The 21,577-nt window shown below is 32.8% G+C and overlaps 2 protein-coding genes across 2 annotated transcripts; one reads left to right on the forward strand and one right to left on the reverse strand.

Annotated features, from left to right (window-relative positions):
- Nucleotides 1–4,806: 4,806 nt before the first annotated feature.
- LOC108807649 (uncharacterized) lies at nucleotides 4,807–6,255 on the reverse strand. The gene has a single exon (XM_018579914.1). It carries the CDS (start codon nucleotides 6,253–6,255, stop codon nucleotides 4,807–4,809), a length of 1,449 nt encoding a protein of 482 aa, XP_018435416.1.
- Nucleotides 6,256–12,712: 6,457 nt separating this feature from the next.
- On the forward strand, nucleotides 12,713–14,756 carry LOC108806410 (NAC transcription factor 56-like). The gene is made up of 3 exons (XM_018578518.2): nucleotides 12,713–13,202; nucleotides 13,348–13,655; nucleotides 13,810–14,756. Exons 1-3 carry the CDS (start codon nucleotides 13,010–13,012, stop codon nucleotides 14,395–14,397), a joined length of 1,089 nt encoding a protein of 362 aa, XP_018434020.1. The 5' UTR covers nucleotides 12,713–13,009; the 3' UTR covers nucleotides 14,398–14,756.
- Nucleotides 14,757–21,577: the final 6,821 nt, after the last annotated feature.

Below are 21,577 nucleotides of genomic sequence, written 5' to 3' on the forward strand. Positions count from 1 at the left end.
TTTTTGTTTTTGTTTAAGAACGAATATAGCTTGATCGGGAATATAATCTTGTAATCTGAAACAGTGATACTTGAGAGATTAGACTATTTTGTTTGTCAACTTATATTTTAACAAAATAAAACGACACATATATTAATTTTTTTCATCAATAATAACTTTAGAGAGTGATAAATATAAAAGCTAAAAAGGTTAAAAGAGATAAGAAGATAAGATTAACTGAGATGCCTACATGATTTTTGCGTTCACTTGTGATTTTATGTATTTTCTATGTCTACACAAACATCTCCGTATTTGGTACACCGGTTTATATAATTTTATTATAAACATATATATAAGTAAACAAAAATATGCTCATATACTTAATGAAACTAAGCTAGTATTCAAATTTATGGAATGTACATATATATTTTTGAAGAAAAAATCAACTATGTATATGGTATGAAAGGCATATATGATTACTTCTTTTTTTTTTGTCATCTGATCTTTTAATTTCCTTGCTCAAACGAGCTAAAAGTTTGGTTACAAGCATTCTTCAAGAGAAGAAAACAAACAAGTCATGCATTCTTACAAAGAAGCATTCTATTTACCCAAAAAATTAAGCCATTTCCTTCACCTACAGCCGAGAAGCCATAATCCACCCCCAAAAGTTTATAACTAGGTGCCAGAGATCCCAATACCAGCAGAGGAAAGAGTTTCTTCATTCTCAAAGAGTTCTTTAAGCCAAAAAGGAGCACCTGCAGCAACATATGATTGCATATAGCCACTTCTAAGAACACTTTGAGCTATGATGAAAGCTCCTCTGTTTGTTGCCCTCTCTTCATTTACGACCCTCCACCATTCAATCTTTTTCAGTCTCTTCATCAGCTCAGCATGTTGGCCTTTGAAATTTGGCCAAGCTCTTGGTCTTGATATAACCTGTGGCAAGGTAGAATCATCCAACGCAATGATAATTCGATTAAGATGATGACTATGGAAGCTTTCCAGAGCCCAAATGAGTGACTGATACTTGGCCTCATCCAGTGAACGAACATTGAAGAATGCACGCCTACTATGCAGTATCACTTTCCCCAAGTCATCTCGAACTACCCATGCTGCCCCACATTTAGCCCGAGCTTTGTTCCAATCAACTCCAATGTTCCCTTTCATCCAACCCCTCGGCGGACATGACCATGACCTCTTGACAAGCGCCCCTGCCTCATGTTCCTCCTTCTCCAACCTCTGTTCATTTTTCTTCGCTAGTAACCAAAACTCAGCTTCCTCCAAAGCCTTTGTCACCACATCCGTGGGAGTTCTACTCCTAGCCTCAAAGATGATGCCATTTCTAAACTTCCACAAATACCATACTAACCAAGGGATCGCATTTCTCACTTCTTCAGGGATCTCCTTGTTTTTCATCATCACCATAAGAGAGTAGAAATTTGCAAAATGCGAGGTCTCATCAAACCCATGTTCCAGGTGCAGAACATTTGCCAGAGCCCATACCTGTCTTGCAACTGAGCATTGAAAGATAATATGGTTAATTGATTCACCTTGGAAGCCACACGCCTGACAAACAGGGTCCATCTTGATTCCTCTTTTCACCAATAATTCTCCAACTGGAATGGCATTGCTTATTGCTCTCCACATAAAAGTTTTGATCTTAGGCGGCGTTTGAATTTTCCATACCTCAGCTTTCAAATCATTTATAGATGGGCGAGCTTCAGCCAGTCTAATTTCCTCTCTTCTTACAAAGCTGTTAATGAACCAGTAACCAGACTTTACCGAGTAGCAGCCATGTTTATTGTGCAGCCAAATCCAGTAATCATCCTGCTCAAACACCGGTTTCATCTCCAAGATCCTGTTAACATCTTCGTCATAGAACAGATCCTGCAGCTTATCAAGTAACCAGCTCCTATTTTGGAAATCAATAAGGTCGCTGACTTTGAGTTCTAGATCGACAAAGATGTTCTTCATCAGGGGCGCTCTTCTGACCTCTCCTTCTATCCAAAGATCCGACCATACAGAGATCGTTTTTCCATTTCCAATGTGCTTTCTCAGTCCCTGAATCAAGAGCTCTTTTCCAAACTGAATGCTCCTCCAACCATATGATGGCCTAGAACCATTCTTAGCCGTAAGGAAGTCTCCATGCTCAAAATACCTGCTCTTGAAGAGTCTTGCAAATAGGGAGTCAGGATAGTTTAGAATTCTCCAGGCTTGTTTTGCCAAAAGAGCCTGGTTGAAACTTTGGATATCTTTGAATCCTAAACCTCCTTGTTCTTTTGCCAAGCAGAGTGTAGTCCAGCTGAGCCAGTGCATCTTCCTTTTATGCTCTAGAGAATTCCACCAGAAATCTGCCATTGCTTTGGTAAGGTTCTCAATAGATTTCTTTGTCAGTTTGAAACATGACATAGCATACACCGGCATAGCCATTGCTACTGCTTTGATCAACACTTCTTTTCCTCCCAACGACAAGAGTTTTGTGAACCACCCAGATAATCTCTCCTTTAGCCTATCATAGATATAGGCTAAAATCTCTGTTTTTGAGCCACTGAAGCACTCCGGCAGACCCAGATAAGACCCGGAACCCCCTTCTTTACTAATGCCCGTGATTCCTTTGATGAGTACTTTGGCTTGCTTACTGACCTTAGCTCCAAAGGTGATAGCCGATTTTGCCACATTGACTAATTGCCCCGTTGCTCTCTCATAGATTTTCAGCACGTTCATCAGTTCCTGTGCTTGTTCCTTTGTCGCTCTACAAATCAGGAGGCTGTCGTCAGCAAACAACATATGATGGATCATAGGACCATTATCCGAGAACTGGATTCCTTGTATTCTGCCACCATCAACTGCCTTTTGGATTAGGTGGATCAATCCTTCAGTACAGAGCACGAAGAGGAACGGAGACAAGGGGTCTCCCTGGCGTATTCCTCTCTCGGGTTGTATCCATCCATACGGTTGGTCATTGATGAGAGGGGCATACTTCACCGTAGATACACAAAACATTATTTTCTGGATCCAATGTTCTTCAAATCCCAGGGCCAGCAGTAATGCACGCAGATATCCCCACTCTACACGATCATATGCCTTCGACATGTCAGATTTTATCGCCATGTAATCTTTTGTTACCTTGTCATTTGTCCTGAGAGCATGTATAATCTCGTGAGCTATAAGGATATTATCTGTGATGAGTCTCTCCTCTACAAACGCAGACTGAGTCGGGGAGACGAGGTCAGGCATCAGAGGCTTCAGTCTGGTTACCAAGATCTTGGAGATAATCTTGTATAGCACTGAGCAAAGACTGATCGGCCTCAGGTCAGCCATAAGTATGGGATCATCTATCTTTGGGATCAAGCATAGATACGTTAGGTTCCACTCCTCGGGGAAGGTACCAGAATCAAAGAACTCCTTTACTTCTTTTGTCACCTGGGGACCAATTATATCCCAATACTTTTGGAAAAATAATCCGGTCATTCCATCTGCTCCCGGAGCACTTCCTGGCTTAATCGAGAAGACTGCCTCCTTAACCTCTCCAATGGTCACCTCTCTGGCTAAAGATTCATTCATGCCATCTGTAACCTTCCTGGTAAACCCCTGAAACAATTCAGAGAAATCTCCGCAGCTAGTAGACTTGAACAGATTGGTAAAGTATTCTTTTGCCACTTCCCCTTTATCATCTTCTGCAAACTGTTCCTGGCCCCTTTCATCCTTGAGCTTGACGATTTTCTTCCTTGCTCTATTACTTTTCACAGATGCATGGTAGAACTTTGTGTTCAGATCCCCCTTGACAGCCCATCTTTCTTTACATCTCTGCTTCCAGTATAAGTCTTCTTCTCTGTATGCTTTGACCAGCTCAGCCTTCAAGAAAGTAATTCTCACATTTGTCGGAGTTAAAGAAGATTGTTCCACTTCTAGAGCACACTGAATCTGTTTGATCTTGTCACGGGAGTTCAAGTTTTCTTTCTTCTTCCAATTACTGAGAGCCTTTCTGCACTTCATAAGTCTGTCAGTCACTTTAGCTTCAAAAAGTGGATGGTTGGTTAGCCAAGCTTTTTTAATCTCCTCTCTCACTCCATTCTGGTGCACAAATCTACCATCAAATCTGAATGATCCCTTTCGGGTTTCAGTTGCAGCCAACATCTTCACCAAAACCGGTCTGTGATCTGAACCTCTTTTATCCATGAAGACTTGGTTTGAAGCAGGGAAGAGTTGATGCCATTTCTTATTGCCAAAGCATCTATCCAGTTTGGACTGAATAGAGAGGGTACCTCTGGTTCCTCCCCATGTGAAACTATCACCCGAGCTCTGCAATTCTACCATCTCTCCAATCTCCAGCATGTCATTAAACGGTTGGAATGACATTTCACTTCTTCTCGGGCCTCCAATTTTTTCATCATTGTTTCTTATTTCATTGAAGTCGCCCACCATGCACCACGGCTCTTTTCTATATACACCAATACGAGATAGCCGCTCCCAAATTCTTGGTCTGTTACTTCTAAGAGGTTCACCATATACACAGGAAACAAAGAAGCTGAATTTTCCAAACTGTACATGAAAATCCAGTAGATGCTTATCTACAAACTTGAAGTCTATATACACCGAGTTCCTCCACATCAAAGCTAAGCCGCCGCTGTACCCAATAGGATTCACTGTCATGATCCTATCGTAACCTAGCCAGGTCTGAAGATCCACCAAAACGTCTCTCTTGTGCTTCGTTTCCATCAAGAATAACATGTCTGGGAAATGTTCTTTTTTCATCTCCCACAATCTTGGAATAACCAGGTCCTGTGCACGGCCCAAACCCTGGCAATTCCAGCTCACCATAGTCATTTAGATACTGGACGGTCCCTCACTTGGGACCACCATTGGTTTCTTAAACCTTGCAGAGCTTTGAGATGGCTCGACATCTTCATTTGCCTTCCTTTTCGCATCTGTGACCACTCCTTCCCCAATCTTCTTGCCTATGTCTTTATCCGCTTTCAAGATTGCCTTGCCATTGTTTTTCCTTTTGAAAGTTCCCGGTCTTCTCCTAGCTCTCCCTTTCTTCAAGTTAGTCCCGGACATACTGGTTTCATAGAAACCGGTATTAAAGCCCGTTGAACTTTCCTGAATAAAGGAGGGGTGAATGGAGCTAGTGAGGTCATCAGGCACTGTCATCTCTGATACCACTTTGCCTGATTGAAGGACCCTCATTCCAGCTGATATTGCAGAGGCCATCAACTTCGCTGGGTGAGATGGGGCTTTGTTCTGGCTACTGAAATCAAAGACGACTCCCTTCCCTTTATCTAAATCCTTTGTAGTCGATGGTACCGGTTCAAGCATGAGCGCCGTCTTCCTACCAATTGGATCACTCTCTAAGTCTAGGAGCGATTTCTTCACTCTTTCCGCTCTAGCTAGTTTTTCAGGACCATCAGCCACCATCAAGTACTTTCTCATACCATCCATCACTTCCTCTGCAATCTTTGGCTTTCCAGACGCCTGATCCAACCCAAGCAGCTTCTCAGGAATGATACCATAAAGAGGATCATTTTCATCAAGACGTTCTGTTGCTTCAGTTCTTTTGCTCTCAGCAGACGAAGCTCCCAGGTTCACTAACTCCTTCTGGTTCTTGAGATAGAAGGGACAGTGATCTCGCTCATGTGTAAGACGCTGGCAAGTGTAGCATCTTTTCTGAAGCCTTTCATAATCATATCTAATGTAGACTTCTTCTCCTCCAGGTGTAGTGATCTTTTTAAACCTCCTCAGTGGCTTTGCTACATTGAACTTAACAAGCACTCTTATGTAGTCTCTGGTCTGAGGTTTGTCTGGATCAAAAGCTACTTCAACCACCTGTCCTGCAAAGTCTCCCAAAGCCCAGAGAGCTTTCTTTGTGTAATGGTTAACAGGAATGTTTCTCATCTGGACCCAAACCATGATGTGCTGCAGATAATCCTCAGGAGGTTTTTCGACCCATCTTTCCATCACGATAGGCCAAAGCTTGAATGTGTGCACTCCCCTGTCGAGTATATCCAAGAGGTCGTGTTCATGTTTGAAGATGAACTGAAATCTTTCTCTTGATAAAGCCACCCCTCTTACTCTATCATAAAGTTGCCATTTCCTTGGCATATCTAGAATCAGGTCTGACATCTTCTGACAGGATGGATTCAGGAGACGACCAACTAAACTCAGCGCGTTTCTTCCAGCTGAGCAGTACTCCGGTGTATCTGGCAGGACGAAAGGTTCCTCATCTTCTTCTTCAAGAGAAAGATGTAATAGAGCCTTATCCAGCTGAGACGACATCACTCTTACTCTGCTTTTCTCTTGGTCGGATTTTCTACAGTAGCTAGCTGCAAGATCTCGAATTTTCTTCAGATTAAGCCGCCTTCAATGTCGAGGAACAAGAACAAACCCTAGAACCTTATCTGGATTTGCTTTGAAAACAGGGAAAATATCTTCGAAGTGGTTACTTTTCTTTTAGAGAACGTGTTTTTATTAGCCAAAAGCCCCACTTTACTAAAGGTGCACAATAGCAAACGAGGAGAGAAGCCCAAAAGAGGGAGCCAACTATATTACGCCGAGAGAGAATATCAAGTGGGTTTTGCCTGAAACTACATCTGGCATATATGATTACTTCTTAGTACATATATGTTTTCAACGATGAATAAAAATCTTAATAGTATTTAACAATGAAATTTGAGACAAAATGCACAAAATTTATACAATTTTTGTTGTAATTTGCTTTCTTTTGATTGTGTGACCTTTCAGTGAGTTAAGAAGTTCACTAATCATATTTAACAAAGCAGATCATTGAAGAGGTCTTTAATCACTTTCCATATCAAGCTTAAAAACAAAAACTAGAAAGACAAAATAAAGCAAAATTTTATGAGAATCATGTCTTAATCTACTTGATTGATTCTTTCATCAAGCACAATTAATCATGGCCATTAATCTAAACCCTATCTCCAACGAATAATGTATGATTTATGTCAATCTGTACGTATTAGACATAATTCTATTATGAGAAGATATGTGTACTAAAATTTCACATGTGAAATACACTAATATAAAATCGTATGATGTAAGTACTTAACTAATAATCTTGTTTACATATGTGAATCGATGAACTTGACTGTTTTTTTTTTTTGATGACCCTGGTATCCGAATGCCTCGAGAGGAATCCGACTAGCACCTAATGACCGTCTCGGAAATCTGGGCATTACCCGCCAGAAAGCCCGCCGAAGGCATCCAGGAGGGCTGGTGATCACCCCATATTAAGCCCGCAGTAGAACTTGACTGTTATCGGATTTTGTGTTTAATTTTTACATGAATTGGTCATGCCTAGACTCAATTCTATGTAATACAACATGATGTTAAGTAAAATCTTTTTTTCTTCCTTTTGCGTTTTCATTTTCTTGTACAAAGACACATGAGATCGTTTAAGCTATATACACATATTTATTACTCTAAAAAATCAAATAAAATAAAAATTTCAACAAATTATAAATCAGTAGGTGATCACTAGATTAATAGAACGTATAGTGCGTGTGGTGGTGGATGATATAAAGAACTTTAATCTTTTATATTTGAGATTTCGAAGCAAGTGTTTTTCATTACTCAAATAACTATATAAATTGAGATTTAATTTTTCATATTTGAGATTTAGAAGCAAGTGTTTTTCATTACTCAAATAACTATATAAACTGTTTTCTATTTTTTTTAGATCTTTCATTATTGACAACTGATATAATTCATTGTTGTGAATATCCGAGTGAATCGAAAAGAAAAATTTCAACATAAGAAAAGTGTTAGGCAGATTTTATTTTATATATTTTTCTACAAATTATGTAAATGGACTATTTTCGACTAACATATCCAACATTTTAAATACATAAAAATATATATATTGAATAAAAGTATAAAACCAATAAACTGCATTTAGTCATGGACACACATACAAGATAAGGCATCTAACAATAATAATTAAAAGGGTCATGCAAAAAGCGCCTTGTCAAATCCGTTTTATATTTTTTTATAAATATATAAAAAAAAGACAATTGAGTTTTTCCTGGTGTCATGGGAGTCATGTGTTCTCTCTAATATGAATAACGAGTGCGTGTGTGTATATATATATATGAATTAAGACAAACTAATTTTGTTAGATTCAAAAATTACAAAATCTAACAACTGAATCATTTGAGTGGCCATTGACTAGAAACCTAATTAATTTGTATATAAAGTTCTGTTTTTATTAGAAAAAACATTGAACGAGTGAGAGTCTACACATTGTGTTGGCTTGCTCGGTTATGATGACATCAAGACATCACTTATGGACCGTTGTAATTACAAGACAAAACTACATCTCATACTAGAACCCTAGAATATTATATGAATATAATGATAGTGAAACGAATATAAGACATATATTCTGTTGATTAAAAAAAAGACATATATTATATTAAAGTAGCAACATGACTTCTTGATATAAGTTTGGTCTATTTATTTTAATATAATTATTAAAAGAAATTACTCATCATTTAAACAAATATTTTACACAAATATGATTACAGTTTTTAAAAATGTAAAACAAAAAAATATATTCACTCTTTTAAAGGTGGATCAAAATCTAGTATCTAATTAAAATACAAATCTGCATCTATGTTTAATAAATTAAGGGGCTGACTGGTTTTCCCGCTACCACCCGCAAACGCAGCTTTTGCGGTTCATAGCGGTTGTTGGCGTTTCGAAACAATCACAGAAAACGCTACAAATCGCTTCAAACCGCTCCGAACCTCTTAAAATCAAAAGCTGGTTCCAGCTAGCGTTTGCGGTTGCGGGAGGGTAAATTTTTTTTCTTTAAAAACAGAATAAATAAAATAATACTAAAAATATCCAATAAAAATTTTCAATTGAAATAATAGAAATTGTAAATGTATTCATATTATATTTCAATTTATATTATAAAAAATCAAAACTAAAATATTTTCTATAAATTTTTAAAATTGAATAATATGATTTTATAAATATAAATTTTATATTTATCATATTATTATGATTTTTAATATTTTTATAATTACCTAAAATATAAATATTGTTAAATTATTATTTAACAGATGTTGCGTTTGGTAGTTTACCAGTCATAAGAATTCCGCAATTGCAACAATTTCTAACAGCTGTACCAATCGTACAAATTTCTAGAAAACGCTTAAAACCGCAACTATCCGCACCCGCAAACTCCCGCAACCGCAACCGCAACCGCTGCGGTTACACCAGTCAGGCCCTAAGTTAAACTATTGGCAAACGCCCAGCAAAGATGCGTGAAATCAAATATAATAATTCTTCTAGCTAGTTAGGCAAAATTATGTCAAAATGTTTGATAATCGTCATATGTTTTGGCTTGTCACGTTACAAATGACCGTGTTATATGACACCTAGTTTGGTTTAGATAGTTGTGTAGATGGCATAAAAGGATTGTATCACATGATGAAAAGCTATGGTTACAAAAGTTCACATATTGGATAGTTTTGAAAGTAGGCCGTTTTTCTGCATAAAATTCTCTTAATGAGGAAAAATTTAAAACACAGTATAAAGTTTGGAGTTAGGTTTACCATTATCAGATGCCAAATACCTTGTACCAGAGTGAAATTTACCAACCTACATATATTATTCTTAAATAATAGTATGCATCTTTTGTTCAAATCGCCTAGCATCTCACTTATTATGAGTGGTCTATACCAAGGGGTTGAACATGTGTATTTAACTTGGACCTAGGAGAGATTATAAGGTTGAAATGCATGATAGATATTCTCTAGATTCGTACCTTTCCAACTCAGATTTAATTTGTAAATAGAAGATCATGGTGTCATTTATATACTAGTGTTGGTACTTTCTTACTTCTAAATTCAAAATGGATTTCTATTTTTGATTGATAATTACATCTTATATCATAGTCTTATACTACTTTAGATTTCAAACTCATAATTAATTAATGTTGAACTAGTTTTTCAGTGTATTATAAATTAATTTAGATATTATCTTATTAGATGAACAATACATGATTCAAATTAAATTAGAAATCGAAACAATTAAAAAAAATTATAACTTTGGGTTCGAGATGTGTCAAAGGATCGGGATCAGGTGGTATTTGTGTGGTTGTGTTGAGATTGTGAAAGTTAGAAAAGGAAAAATTAGTGTGCAACCATGTCGAGCACTAGAAATCTATGTGAATGCAAATAGGATGTCTCTTGACTATCGAACTGATGGATGATGTGACTATGAAATGATGTAATTCAATGACTAATTAGAGGCAAGCATTTATTTGAGTTGGTACAACGTGTGTAAAATATGGTCCACATTTCTCGTTTCTTTATTATTTTTATTTTTTTGAAAACGAAGTGCTCCAAAAATAAAATGCATGAGAGACAATTTGTATGAGTATCAAATAACCCAATACCACCAAAATTTAATGTAATCGTTTAAATATTTGTAAATATAAAAGATTTTTTGAATATATCAAGTAAAAACTTTTAGTGACAAATATTTAAATTTTTTAAAAATTACATGAACATGTGGATTATAAATAGGTATAGCAATATTTTGCTTATTTAATATATGAGGTTATATATATATATTACAAAAAAAAATATATATATATATATATATATATATATATACAGTACTCCTGTGGATTCTTTTAAGAATTTTTTTCTTTGTTATAAATATTAAGATTATACCATTTACTAAGTTTACATTGTTATGTTAACAATTTATTATAAGCAAAGAAAGGAAATAACTTTATTTTTTCTTTTGGTCAAACGGATTCTTTTAAGAAAAAATATTTGTGATACAAACCTAACTTCATCTGATAAAAACTTGTCAATATAAATAAGAATTACATTAAATTCAGTTGATATAGGTCAATTAGAACCTAAAGGAAAGGTAAACTAGAGCATTCATCTTTGTTTAATAATTCTCTCGTTAAACATCCATTAACAAAACGATAATCACAAAGGAAGCAAAAAAAAGGAAGCAAATTAATAACAGTACAGGAAGTGAAAAACTTGATAGTGAAAATCCACTAATATTACCAATAGAAAACTATACTCTCCCTGTTTTATTAAGAGTGTCTTTTAACCTCTTTTTTGTTGCACAGAAGTTTCATTTTAAAATTTTGATGTAATTTATACTTTTTTATAGTTAATAACAATTACAAAATGTATTGATCTAATAAATAAATTTGTTTAACTCAAATATTATTGATTAAAAATCAATTAATAATACAGAAATGTATTATCATTATTTTTTAATTTGTATTAAAATATCAAAAAGGACACTTTCACATAAGAGATAAAGTATCTAATATGAGTTATGTTTTTAGAAATCTCCTGGTCAGAAGTCAAAACTGAAAAGTCATATAAAAGCTTCCTCATAGGACTAGGAGTCTGATTAAGTATGATATTAAAAGTTAGTAAATGTGCCTACCGTAACTATATCAGTGGCCGAAAGTATGCATGGTTATAATTGTTTTGTGACATTTGAAAAGAAAATTATACGAATAGATCAATAATAAAGTTATAAAAACTTAAAATCACATGAAATGGGCCGATTTGTTTGTTTCACAAAAAGATTATTATTTATTTATTTTTAATCTGGTGGTGCGATTATCTCAATAACAAAAGCGTGACATATGACATCGAAACGTAAAGCTTTTTTTTCCCACACCCACCCCGGCCATCCAATCCCACGTCATCAATTTGTTGCCTTCTATGGCAATTATATGGGTCCCACGTCTTCGACTGCCACGTATGAACATTGCTCGCACTTGGAATCCCACCTGTCGACTTTCCACTTGGAAGTTAACAAGTAACGGTGCCACACAGAACAAAAAATTAACCCAAAATTTTTTGGTGTAAAATTAATCCAATTTTTGCTATAGACTACAAAATGGAATTATAAAATTATCAAAACTACTTATTCATTTTGAAATTCTAATTTTAGCTTTACAAATTATAGTGATGTATAATAAGAGGATGTATCGGTTATTGGACTTATGTGTATTGTAATTTGTCATCGACTAACGAAGACAGCGATATATCTTGCTATTTTCATTTTCGTATATATTAATATATTTTCCTGTCAAAAAGATAAAATAAAAAATAGCAACAAATATCGTTTTCGATGTTAATTGCAGCCTCCTCTTCGTTGTCGTAGTTCGTCTTGTGGAGCCTATATATATGTATATATTTTATTTTTATTTTCAACTGTGGAGCAAATATGGATGCTTTTAATTTTAATCATATGGTTAAACTGTACTATTATCTATCAGATATGACTAATTTACCCTTAGACTCTGGTTAGTTTAGTAATTACAGAGACTCGACATGATTAGTCAGGCTTTGTATGTGTCGCATTGTCGCCACATTTTAGATCCTTTAGTGCAACCAATGCACACTAAAATCGGCTGAAATACTGGGGAATTCTGTACTTTACAAATAATCTTACAATAGTCGCTGATTAACATGAATTGTGTGAGCTTATTGATTTTCTAACTAGTGTTTGTGGTAATGTCAGAGTCGTTTCCAAAAACTACCTTGTCTGTCTTATATATATAAGATATTTTCTTAATGATGGTATCAATGTTAGGTTTTACATACTTCTTATCTATAACTTTGACAAATCGTTATGGTAAAGGCATCTAGATATATATTAAAATAAAAGATTCCACAAAAAGGGCTGCAAGGATTACAAACTTTAATTCCACAATATTCTACTAACAAAATTATTGTTTTGTATTTTAACCTAATCTACGCGCGGGTGTATTTATATATATGGAGAAAGAACAGAGGATTAAGCCCCCATAAACTGGCGTTTTATGCTGCCATTTAAAAGAATGGTAACGCCGCTGTGAAGCATTTTTCATCAAACCTAAAAAAAACAAATATCTAAGCGAAAAAAAAAGAAAGAGAGGGAATAATCTTTGATATGAGCTTCTCTTACAATCCTATAAACTAGAAAATTCTCTTGTATTAGATTTTCATCAACGGAGAAGGTTCTTGTAATGGAGAGTACAGATTCTTCCGGTGGTCCTCCGCCGCCGCCGCAGCCTAACCTTCCTCCAGGATTCCGTTTTCACCCAACCGATGAAGAGCTTGTCGTTCACTACCTCAAACGCAAAGCCGCCTCAGCTCCTTTACCTGTCTCCATCATCGCTGACGTCGATCTCTACAAGTTCGATCCATGGGAACTTCCAGGTAAAGAGGATCTCATCATCATCGTCCAAGTTTTACCCCTTTTTATGAGTTCTTTAAAAGTTTTAACTTTCTCCAGAGATCATTTTTGTGTGACGTATGATCTAAATTTTTTCTTTTTATTATTATTTTTTGTATATTATTGTAGCTAAGGCATCGTTTGGAGAGCAGGAATGGTACTTCTTCAGTCCTAGAGATCGCAAGTATCCGAACGGAGCTAGGCCAAACAGAGCTGCGACGTCTGGTTACTGGAAAGCCACGGGTACTGATAAACCGGTGCTTGCTTCCGACGGGAACCAAAAGGTCGGTGTGAAGAAGGCACTCGTCTTCTACAGTGGCAAACCTCCAAAAGGCGTTAAAAGCGACTGGATCATGCATGAGTACCGTCTCATCGACAACAAACCAAACAATAGACCACCAGGATGTGATTACGGCAACAAGAAAAACTCCCTAAGGGTAATGATTCATCCATCTTTAAAAATATTCTTCATATTTATATGAGTTCTTGATTTCTTGATATATTTTTTTCATATTTATGTGAGTTCTTGATTTCTTGATTTGTTTTTTGTTGATAGACAGTTTCTTGATTTCTTGATTATTTGTTACGTAGCTTGATGACTGGGTGCTATGTCGAATCTACAAGAAGAACAACGCGGGACGACACGTTGATAACGAAAAGGATCATGATATGATCGACTACATCTTCAGGAAAATCCCTTCAGGACTCAACCACAATGTCTCAAGATCAATGAACTTCTTCCCGGGGAGATTCTCCGGTGGTTACGGGATGTTCTCCGACGGTGATCCCGGTTTGTACGACGGAAGCGGCTTGATGTGCAGCAACGGAGCCGCCGATGCAGTCAATCTCAATGTCTGTAATGGTAATCCCATTGCCGAAGTTGTTGGTAACGGTTTAAACCCTGTTTCTTCCTCTGGAACGATGATGATGATGGCGAATCTGAAACGAGCTCTTCCGATGCCGTATTGGCCTGTAGCGGAGGAAGAGCATGATGTATCTCCGAGCAAACGGTTTCACGGCGTCGGAGGAGTAGGAGGAGGAGGAGACTGTTCGAACATGTCTTCGTCGATGGTGGAGGAGCCACCGCCACTCATGCAGCAGCAAGGTGGTGCGTTAGGGGATGGATTATTCAGAACGACGTCGTACCAGCTACCTGGTTTAAATTGGTACTCTACTTAAACCGGTGTGAGTGAAAAAAGGTTCTGGTGACAAGTGTCGGAATTGCAGAGTACGATTCTTTTCCGATTGGTGGGGTCATTTGCATTATATGATTTGAGATTTGTGTATATGTTTTTGGGTTAATTAATTGGGTCATAGGGGTTAGAGGAAGAGAGTGGGAGAAGTGAGGCAAAAATCATATAGAAACAAAAAAATATACAGTTTTCTTTAAATTAAATGTTGCAATGTAAAGATTACATATACTTAGATGTTTATATACAGATTGTGTAGATGCATATATAGTCTTCTCAATTATATTTCGAGAGTGTATTTTCTTGTAAACGAAATGATTGAAAAAAAAATAGTTGTGTAACTGTGAATTTTCTTCACTTACCCATGCAATTTTACTAGAATTAAAAGGATTGTATATCTATCCCCCAAAACCCCCTAAATTAATGTGAATATCTTAAAATTAAACAGGTAATATGTAACTGGATTTGAATATAAGTTGTTATTTTAAATAAAGTATGATATACTTTTTATTCATGTGATTTTTTTTGTTTGAAAAAAGGCTTCATATGATTATTTCATACTAGATGTTATTCTGGTTGATGATATAGACTTTTCTTTTATGTCACGCCCATGACTTGCTAGCTATATCCAAACTTCTTTTGAAACTTCGATGTGGCCTGGTGTATGTGTTTGTGTAAACACCAAAATATATAAGACATCGTATTATAAAAATAGTGAAAACCAATCTTCTTTGGAAACATCCTGAACTTGCTGAAGATTAAAAGTAATAATAATAAGCATCATGCAAAATCCTGAACTTGCTGAAGATTAAAAGCAATAATAATAAGCATCACGCAAAATCGCAAAGATAAGAAATTACAATATTTGCTTGTAGACCTATAAATCTAATAATGTAGTATTATAATATACTGATTGTGATATTTCTTTTTGTTTTCTATGTATATCGTATCATTAAATTCACACCAAACTAATCCTAAGTTTTGTAAGAAACTGTTATGTTTTTTTTGTAAGAAGCTATAATATAAACTCTATAAATTAATATTCGATAAACTAATATACACGATAAATTAATAAATTTTAGCAGTCTATATTTGGATTAGTGTAAAATATGACACAGTTCGATAAGATAATAAGATAATAAAATTTTAAAATCTTATGTAAATATATAGTTCCAATATAAACATAACTTAATAACTAAAGTATATAATGTTTATATAAATATAAAAATATATTGTATATTTTATTTTAATTCACATTGAAGTCTATATTTAACTTTTCTAAATATGTTAATGTTAATTTTTTATTTTAAACCAAAAATTTCATTTACATTTATGGTATGTAAATTCTATACACCAAATAATCGAATAAGAATAACATAAAATTTATATGTAAAATTTAATCAATACATATACAATAAAATCAATTATTTTCTTAATTACATTAACACATAATTCAAAATATATTAATCTAAAAAGTATTTTTTGCAAATTAATAATTCTAAAAATCAATAAATAAACATTATTAATTTATAGAGTTTTACTATATTTGTACTCTGTAAACCCGTAATCTTTTGCAGGCAATATTAAATGATAACAAGAGATATTTATTATTATTTGAGACATAGAAATTTTCGTTTGTTTGATTTCTGTAATCTACTAGTCTTTGAAACTTTCATAGACTGAAGTATAGTTATTTCACTTAAGATAAACACTTCCATAGCGTCTACAAACAAACTTAAATTACTAAGATAATCTATTACATAACTAGCTTACTTAAAACTTCAATAAATTTTTACTTGATCAGAATTAATTATCTGATTTGAACAAATAACCCCCTAATTATGAATGCTTCCAGATATGTTCAGGTGCGGGCGTCATTTTCTACTCATAACTTTCTCTTATATTTTGTTGTCAGCCTGCTCAGACCTTAGATTTAGACATTGCAAAATATATTCCGTTAACCATAGGTCATACAGTTACATTACAAGCATACCTAAAACAAATCACAATTTCAAGGTGGGTTTATTTTCTTAACAGAAAGCCGGCAACCGTCGTGGTTTTATCAAAATTTAAATTCAAAGATTTTCTTTGTTACTTTTGGTAAATAAAATGATAAACTGTAAAACATGTTCAAAAAGATGATAAACGGTAATAGGTACCGAGTATTCGTTGGGCATGAGTTTTGACATCTTTATTTAGCCATTATATTCTTCAAAATATTTGTTTATCGTGGACCGGGGGAGGGGGAGGTTAGATAATCAACATCACTGAAAAATCAATGTTATCGAGGCACATGCATGCACAATACATAAAAACATTTTTGACATTTGAAGCATTCAAACACTTTGGATTTAACTAAATAAAAACTATACAATATTATTTAGAGTTTATCTCTAAAATAAAATAACATTATAATAGAGTTGGTTGTTGATCCAGTGAGACTCTATTTTATAATGAAAAATAAAATGCTGACCAGAAAAAAATAAGTTAGTAAATTTATTTTCCACTCTATTATAAAGTGAAAAATATAGTATCACTGGAACATTTTTACCCTAAACTCTATTTTAGAGTGGAATGGAAAATATAATAGAATTGAAGATATCCTAAAGATTAAAAAACTTTCCTCAATCGGTGTATTTTATAAAGAGTTTAAATTGATGACCGGATCCAAGTTTAGGTGTATCTGCCACCTGAAAATAGCATATATATTCTCAAAAAAAAAATTTGCTAGCGAACATAATGCACGTAATATGGGATATATAATGATGCATGCAGCTTCTAGGTTCGATGAGTCAGTGCAAATCTTTCACACAACTCAAGTTACCGCGGACGAAGACACTCTCCACTATTGTATGCCTACAAACTTATCTCTTGTTTCTAATGAGGTTCAGTCACGTGAGAAATTTTTATAAGTAATAGACAACTTATAATGTAATATTGATCACAGTTTATATCTGTACAATGGAAATATTACTGTCAATCCGATATTTATATTAGAAAAATAAATTCACATAAACACACACAAATTCACACATATATTATAAAACTATTGCATGATATATACTTTCAAAGCCAAACAAAACAATTCGAAATAAAATCTTATCCCTCCGACTAGGGAAACCTGGTTTCAAAAGCTTACTGGTGCAACGAGGGCTGGGAGCCTGGGACGTCAATACCCACCTGTAGTAATGCTTGCTAAATTTTCGTTATTGTACACCTTTTTTGTTGATATATAAATTTAACATTTCAGAAAAAAAAAGATACCAGTTGTTATATTTCCCTTTCATAGAACTAGTCGCCCACGAATTTTCAGATTTTTTCAAAGAAATTGGGTGTTTAAGAAAAAGAGAAGGGAAAGATATCGAGAGGCATACGATGTATGCACAAAAGAATGATGCTAGTGGCCAGCGTTGGACCATATGCTTCTACATCAGCAAAATGCATCATTGCCTTTAAACCAAGGAATTAAAAACGACTTTAATTATATTCTCTTCTAGATAATATGTACAAATTACCTTTCAGAAATTTTGACATCATTAGCACTTAATTTGGTAAACAAATTAATTTTATTTCAGGTTACACTTGCAATATGTTTCCATGCTCATTTGTTTTTCACATCAAAACATATATCCTTCATGCTCAGCCGATTTCTTATATATATATATATATGTGTTATCTTATCTTCTTGCACTAACTTGTTCCCAAAGGAAACCGTACGTGATATCTTGCTGTTTTCACAAAAGGTGTTTAAAAACGAACATGGAAGAAATATTTGTATAAACAGAAATAGCAAGCTAAATAACAATAATATAGCAAGATGCAAGGAAAATGCACAGTGAAGATCAAAGACAGCCGTTGAATTTTTATTGTAAATGGGTCGCACAATATCAATAAGATAAGTTAATCCCACACAAAAATATACAACTATTATTACTTTGAAAACATTCGCAAACAACACAAAAAAAGTAAAAAACAAAAGAGATCTAAAGTGGCAGCGCTATATGTAACTAATGCGATTGATATCTCATAAACACCAATATGTTATTTTATAACTGCCACATACAAAAATACACATACATATGTGGATTAGAAGTTTCTTTCCATAGATTCTGATTTAATTTTAATTTTTATATATATAAAAGTAAGGATAAAATATTAATGAAGGTAAATAAGGGCTGGTTGGTGGAGTGGATGTGCAAGGATGAAAGATGGACAGATCGGGGAATATGAACTAACGCAGTCTTCAACTCTCTATTGGCTACATGACGATCTTTTGATTGCGATAGGAGTGAATTTTTAGAAACCCTCCAAAACCTATTTAATAGAATCATCTCTTTAATATTATTTAAAATTAATTTCTTGTGTGTCTCATTCGTATGAACAAAACTTAGGTTTATTGTTTAGGATGAACCTTTAAATTCACTAGATCCCTAATAATCAATTAAAATGTTACGTAGATAAATAAATAAAAATATTAAATATTTTTTTAAATATCCAAAATAGTCAAAAATAATAATGTCAATTTTAACAACGCTAACGCCATTAGCTAAACCCTAAACCCAAACTCTAAACCCTAAATTCAAACCGTAAACCCTAAACCCAAATCTTAGACTCTAAACCTAAACTCTACACCCTAAATTCAAATCCTATAGCGTCTAAGTTTAGGGTTTGTGTTTAGGATTTACGGTTTAATTTATAGTTTAGGATTTGAGATAGGTTTAGGGTCTAGAATTTCGGTGTAAGATTTAGGATTTGAGATTTAGAATTTAAGATTTAGTGTTTAAAAGACGATGCTAACATCATTAAAATTGACGTAATTTTTTCAAAATTATTTTATTTTATTTAATTATCTATCTCACACTTTGATTAGTTTAGAAAGAGAGGTGAATTTAATGGTTTATCCTAGGGGGTGAACCTAAGTTTTGTTCCGTTCATATTAACTCTCACAGTAGTTTATTACATTGATACTTTTAATAAATTGAATTCATTATTATAGTTACCACTATTAATGTTTTATAATTTCCTTTATTAACAAATTCTTCTTCAAATCACATTGTTATCAATAAGACATCTCATATAAAAAGCAATATCTATTAGTATTTTCTGTTTTACTTTTATAAATATTTTTTTGTAATCACATTGTTATCAAAAAGGAATTTTATATAAAAAGGTAATATCTTTAATATTTTAAATACAATAATTATATAGATTTTTCAAAAATGTAATTTGATTAAAAAAGAATTTTTTTCTAAAAATTCCAATTTTATAAACTTTTGCTTCATATTTTAAAAAATCTTTTTTTTGGTTAAATTAACTAGGTATTTTGCCCGCACGTGCGGACTTGATCGTCTTACATATATTTGGTTAGTTTATATTTTATTAATTCATAAACCAGTATGGTAATTTATTATTTATGTTTTCAGAAAACAATCAAACATCAAATTATATATATATATATATATATGAAATAAATATCATTAAAATATATATGTTTATAATTGTGTTAATATTTTAAAAGAAAACATTCACATATTTGAAATATTTTAGAAAATATATTTATACAAAATGGTTTTAGTTGGTTAATATTTAATTATTAATAGTTTATATGTTATTTTATATCTTTTATTATTGAAAAAATAAAATTTAAGATAACAAAGAAATATATAAGAATTATCTTATTTAAAAAATTCTAATATTATTAATAAAAAGTCGTTTTAATTATAAAATTAATTATATATAAAATTCATTAAAGGTAATATTGACTTTAACCCCTTAATAACTATACATTATTTTATATCTTATTTTAACTTTTATAATTGAAAAATATTTTAAGATAACAAAAAAATACATATGAATTATCTTATTAAAAATTAATAATATTAATAAAAATCATTATTAATTTTAACCACTTAGTTATTATAAAATGTTTTATATCTAATTTTTAACTTTTATAATTGAAAACTATTTTAAGATAACAACACAATATATAAGAATTATCTTATTTTAAAAATTAAATAATATTATTAATAAGTTTCGTTTTTGATTATACATATAAAATTTATTAAGTGTATCATCGACTTTAACCACTCTAAATTTTAACGTGAGAGTTCGATTGCGAAAAATCATTTCGCAAATAATAGTATAGATTTGCTTAGAATATTAAAAATCAAATATCTCATTTCTTGATAAAAAAGGAAACTGGTTCATCATATTTTTTTATAATTATACAAGTTCTATTTCTACAAAATCTCCTCTCACAATTGTATATATGCAAAATTTTAAATTATAAAATTTTAATCCTAATATTATTGACTGCCCCCAAAATCTACATAAGGTGGTGTTATTCGTTATAGATGTTAAACTCAACTCCAACAGAATTAAAATGTGTAATATTTTGAGTGATTCATTAATATTTTGTAATTATTTTTTATAATTAATACCCACTGATTTTAGAATAGATATGATTTTTGTTTTTTGATTTTAGAATAGATATGATTTTTATAATTAGCTTGCTATTTCTGTTTATACAAAATGATTCACTGTTAATTTTAGGATGATTCAATATTAAAATTATTGATTCTCATAGAAAGCACTCTTAAATTTATAACTATGAAAAAAGTTTAAATGTATCAGAAACAAAAAAAAAAAAAAAAAAACCAATGTAAGAAAAAATTTCGAAACTGGAAAATTTAATTCACGATGATAAAACTCATGTAGCCCAATTTTGGGAAGAAGAAGAAAATGTGACAAAAAAAATAACCCAGGTGATAAAGAATGAGTTGCTAACTCTGAATTTTCAACTGAAAATCTTTGGGAAAAACTTAAATTCTGATTGCTAAAATTTACTCATAAAAATAATATCAAAATCATTCAAATTTTTTATATCTATTTTTACAATGAAAATCAATTCATATATGAATAACACTAGATTTTAAATCATTGTTTCAAATGTTAGATTGAATAACCTCATATTTTAAATTCTTATAATAATTATGATATTATAAATACAAGAAACAATAACACTTGATTTAAACTCTTAAGATGAAAATATTTTAAATACCAGAATTAATAACACTAGATTTATAAAAAGGCATCTAAGTTCAGTAGATTTTCATTAAATTTATATTCTATTCAAATCCATCAATGAATAACACGTAACAAAAAAACTC

This window comes from Raphanus sativus, chromosome 6 (assembly GCF_000801105.2).
Source record: "Raphanus sativus cultivar WK10039 chromosome 6, ASM80110v3, whole genome shotgun sequence".
In the NCBI taxonomy this organism is placed as follows: domain Eukaryota; kingdom Viridiplantae; phylum Streptophyta; class Magnoliopsida; order Brassicales; family Brassicaceae; genus Raphanus; species Raphanus sativus.

What these genes read in the sequence shown, in the direction of transcription:
- LOC108807649 (XM_018579914.1), bottom strand. Translation starts at nt 6,255, where the DNA reads ATGTCGTCTCAGCTGGATAAGGCTCTATTACATCTTTCTCTTGAAGAA.
- LOC108806410 (XM_018578518.2), top strand. Translation starts at nt 13,010, where the DNA reads ATGGAGAGTACAGATTCTTCCGGTGGTCCTCCGCCGCCGCCGCAGCCT. An exon ending in CGATCCATGGGAACTTCCAG is followed by an intron (nt 13,203 to 13,347) that starts GTAAAGAGGATC and finishes ATATTATTGTAG; the next exon opens with CTAAGGCATCGTTTGGAGAG. An exon ending in ACAAGAAAAACTCCCTAAGG is followed by an intron (nt 13,656 to 13,809) that starts GTAATGATTCAT and finishes TTTGTTACGTAG; the next exon opens with CTTGATGACTGGGTGCTATG.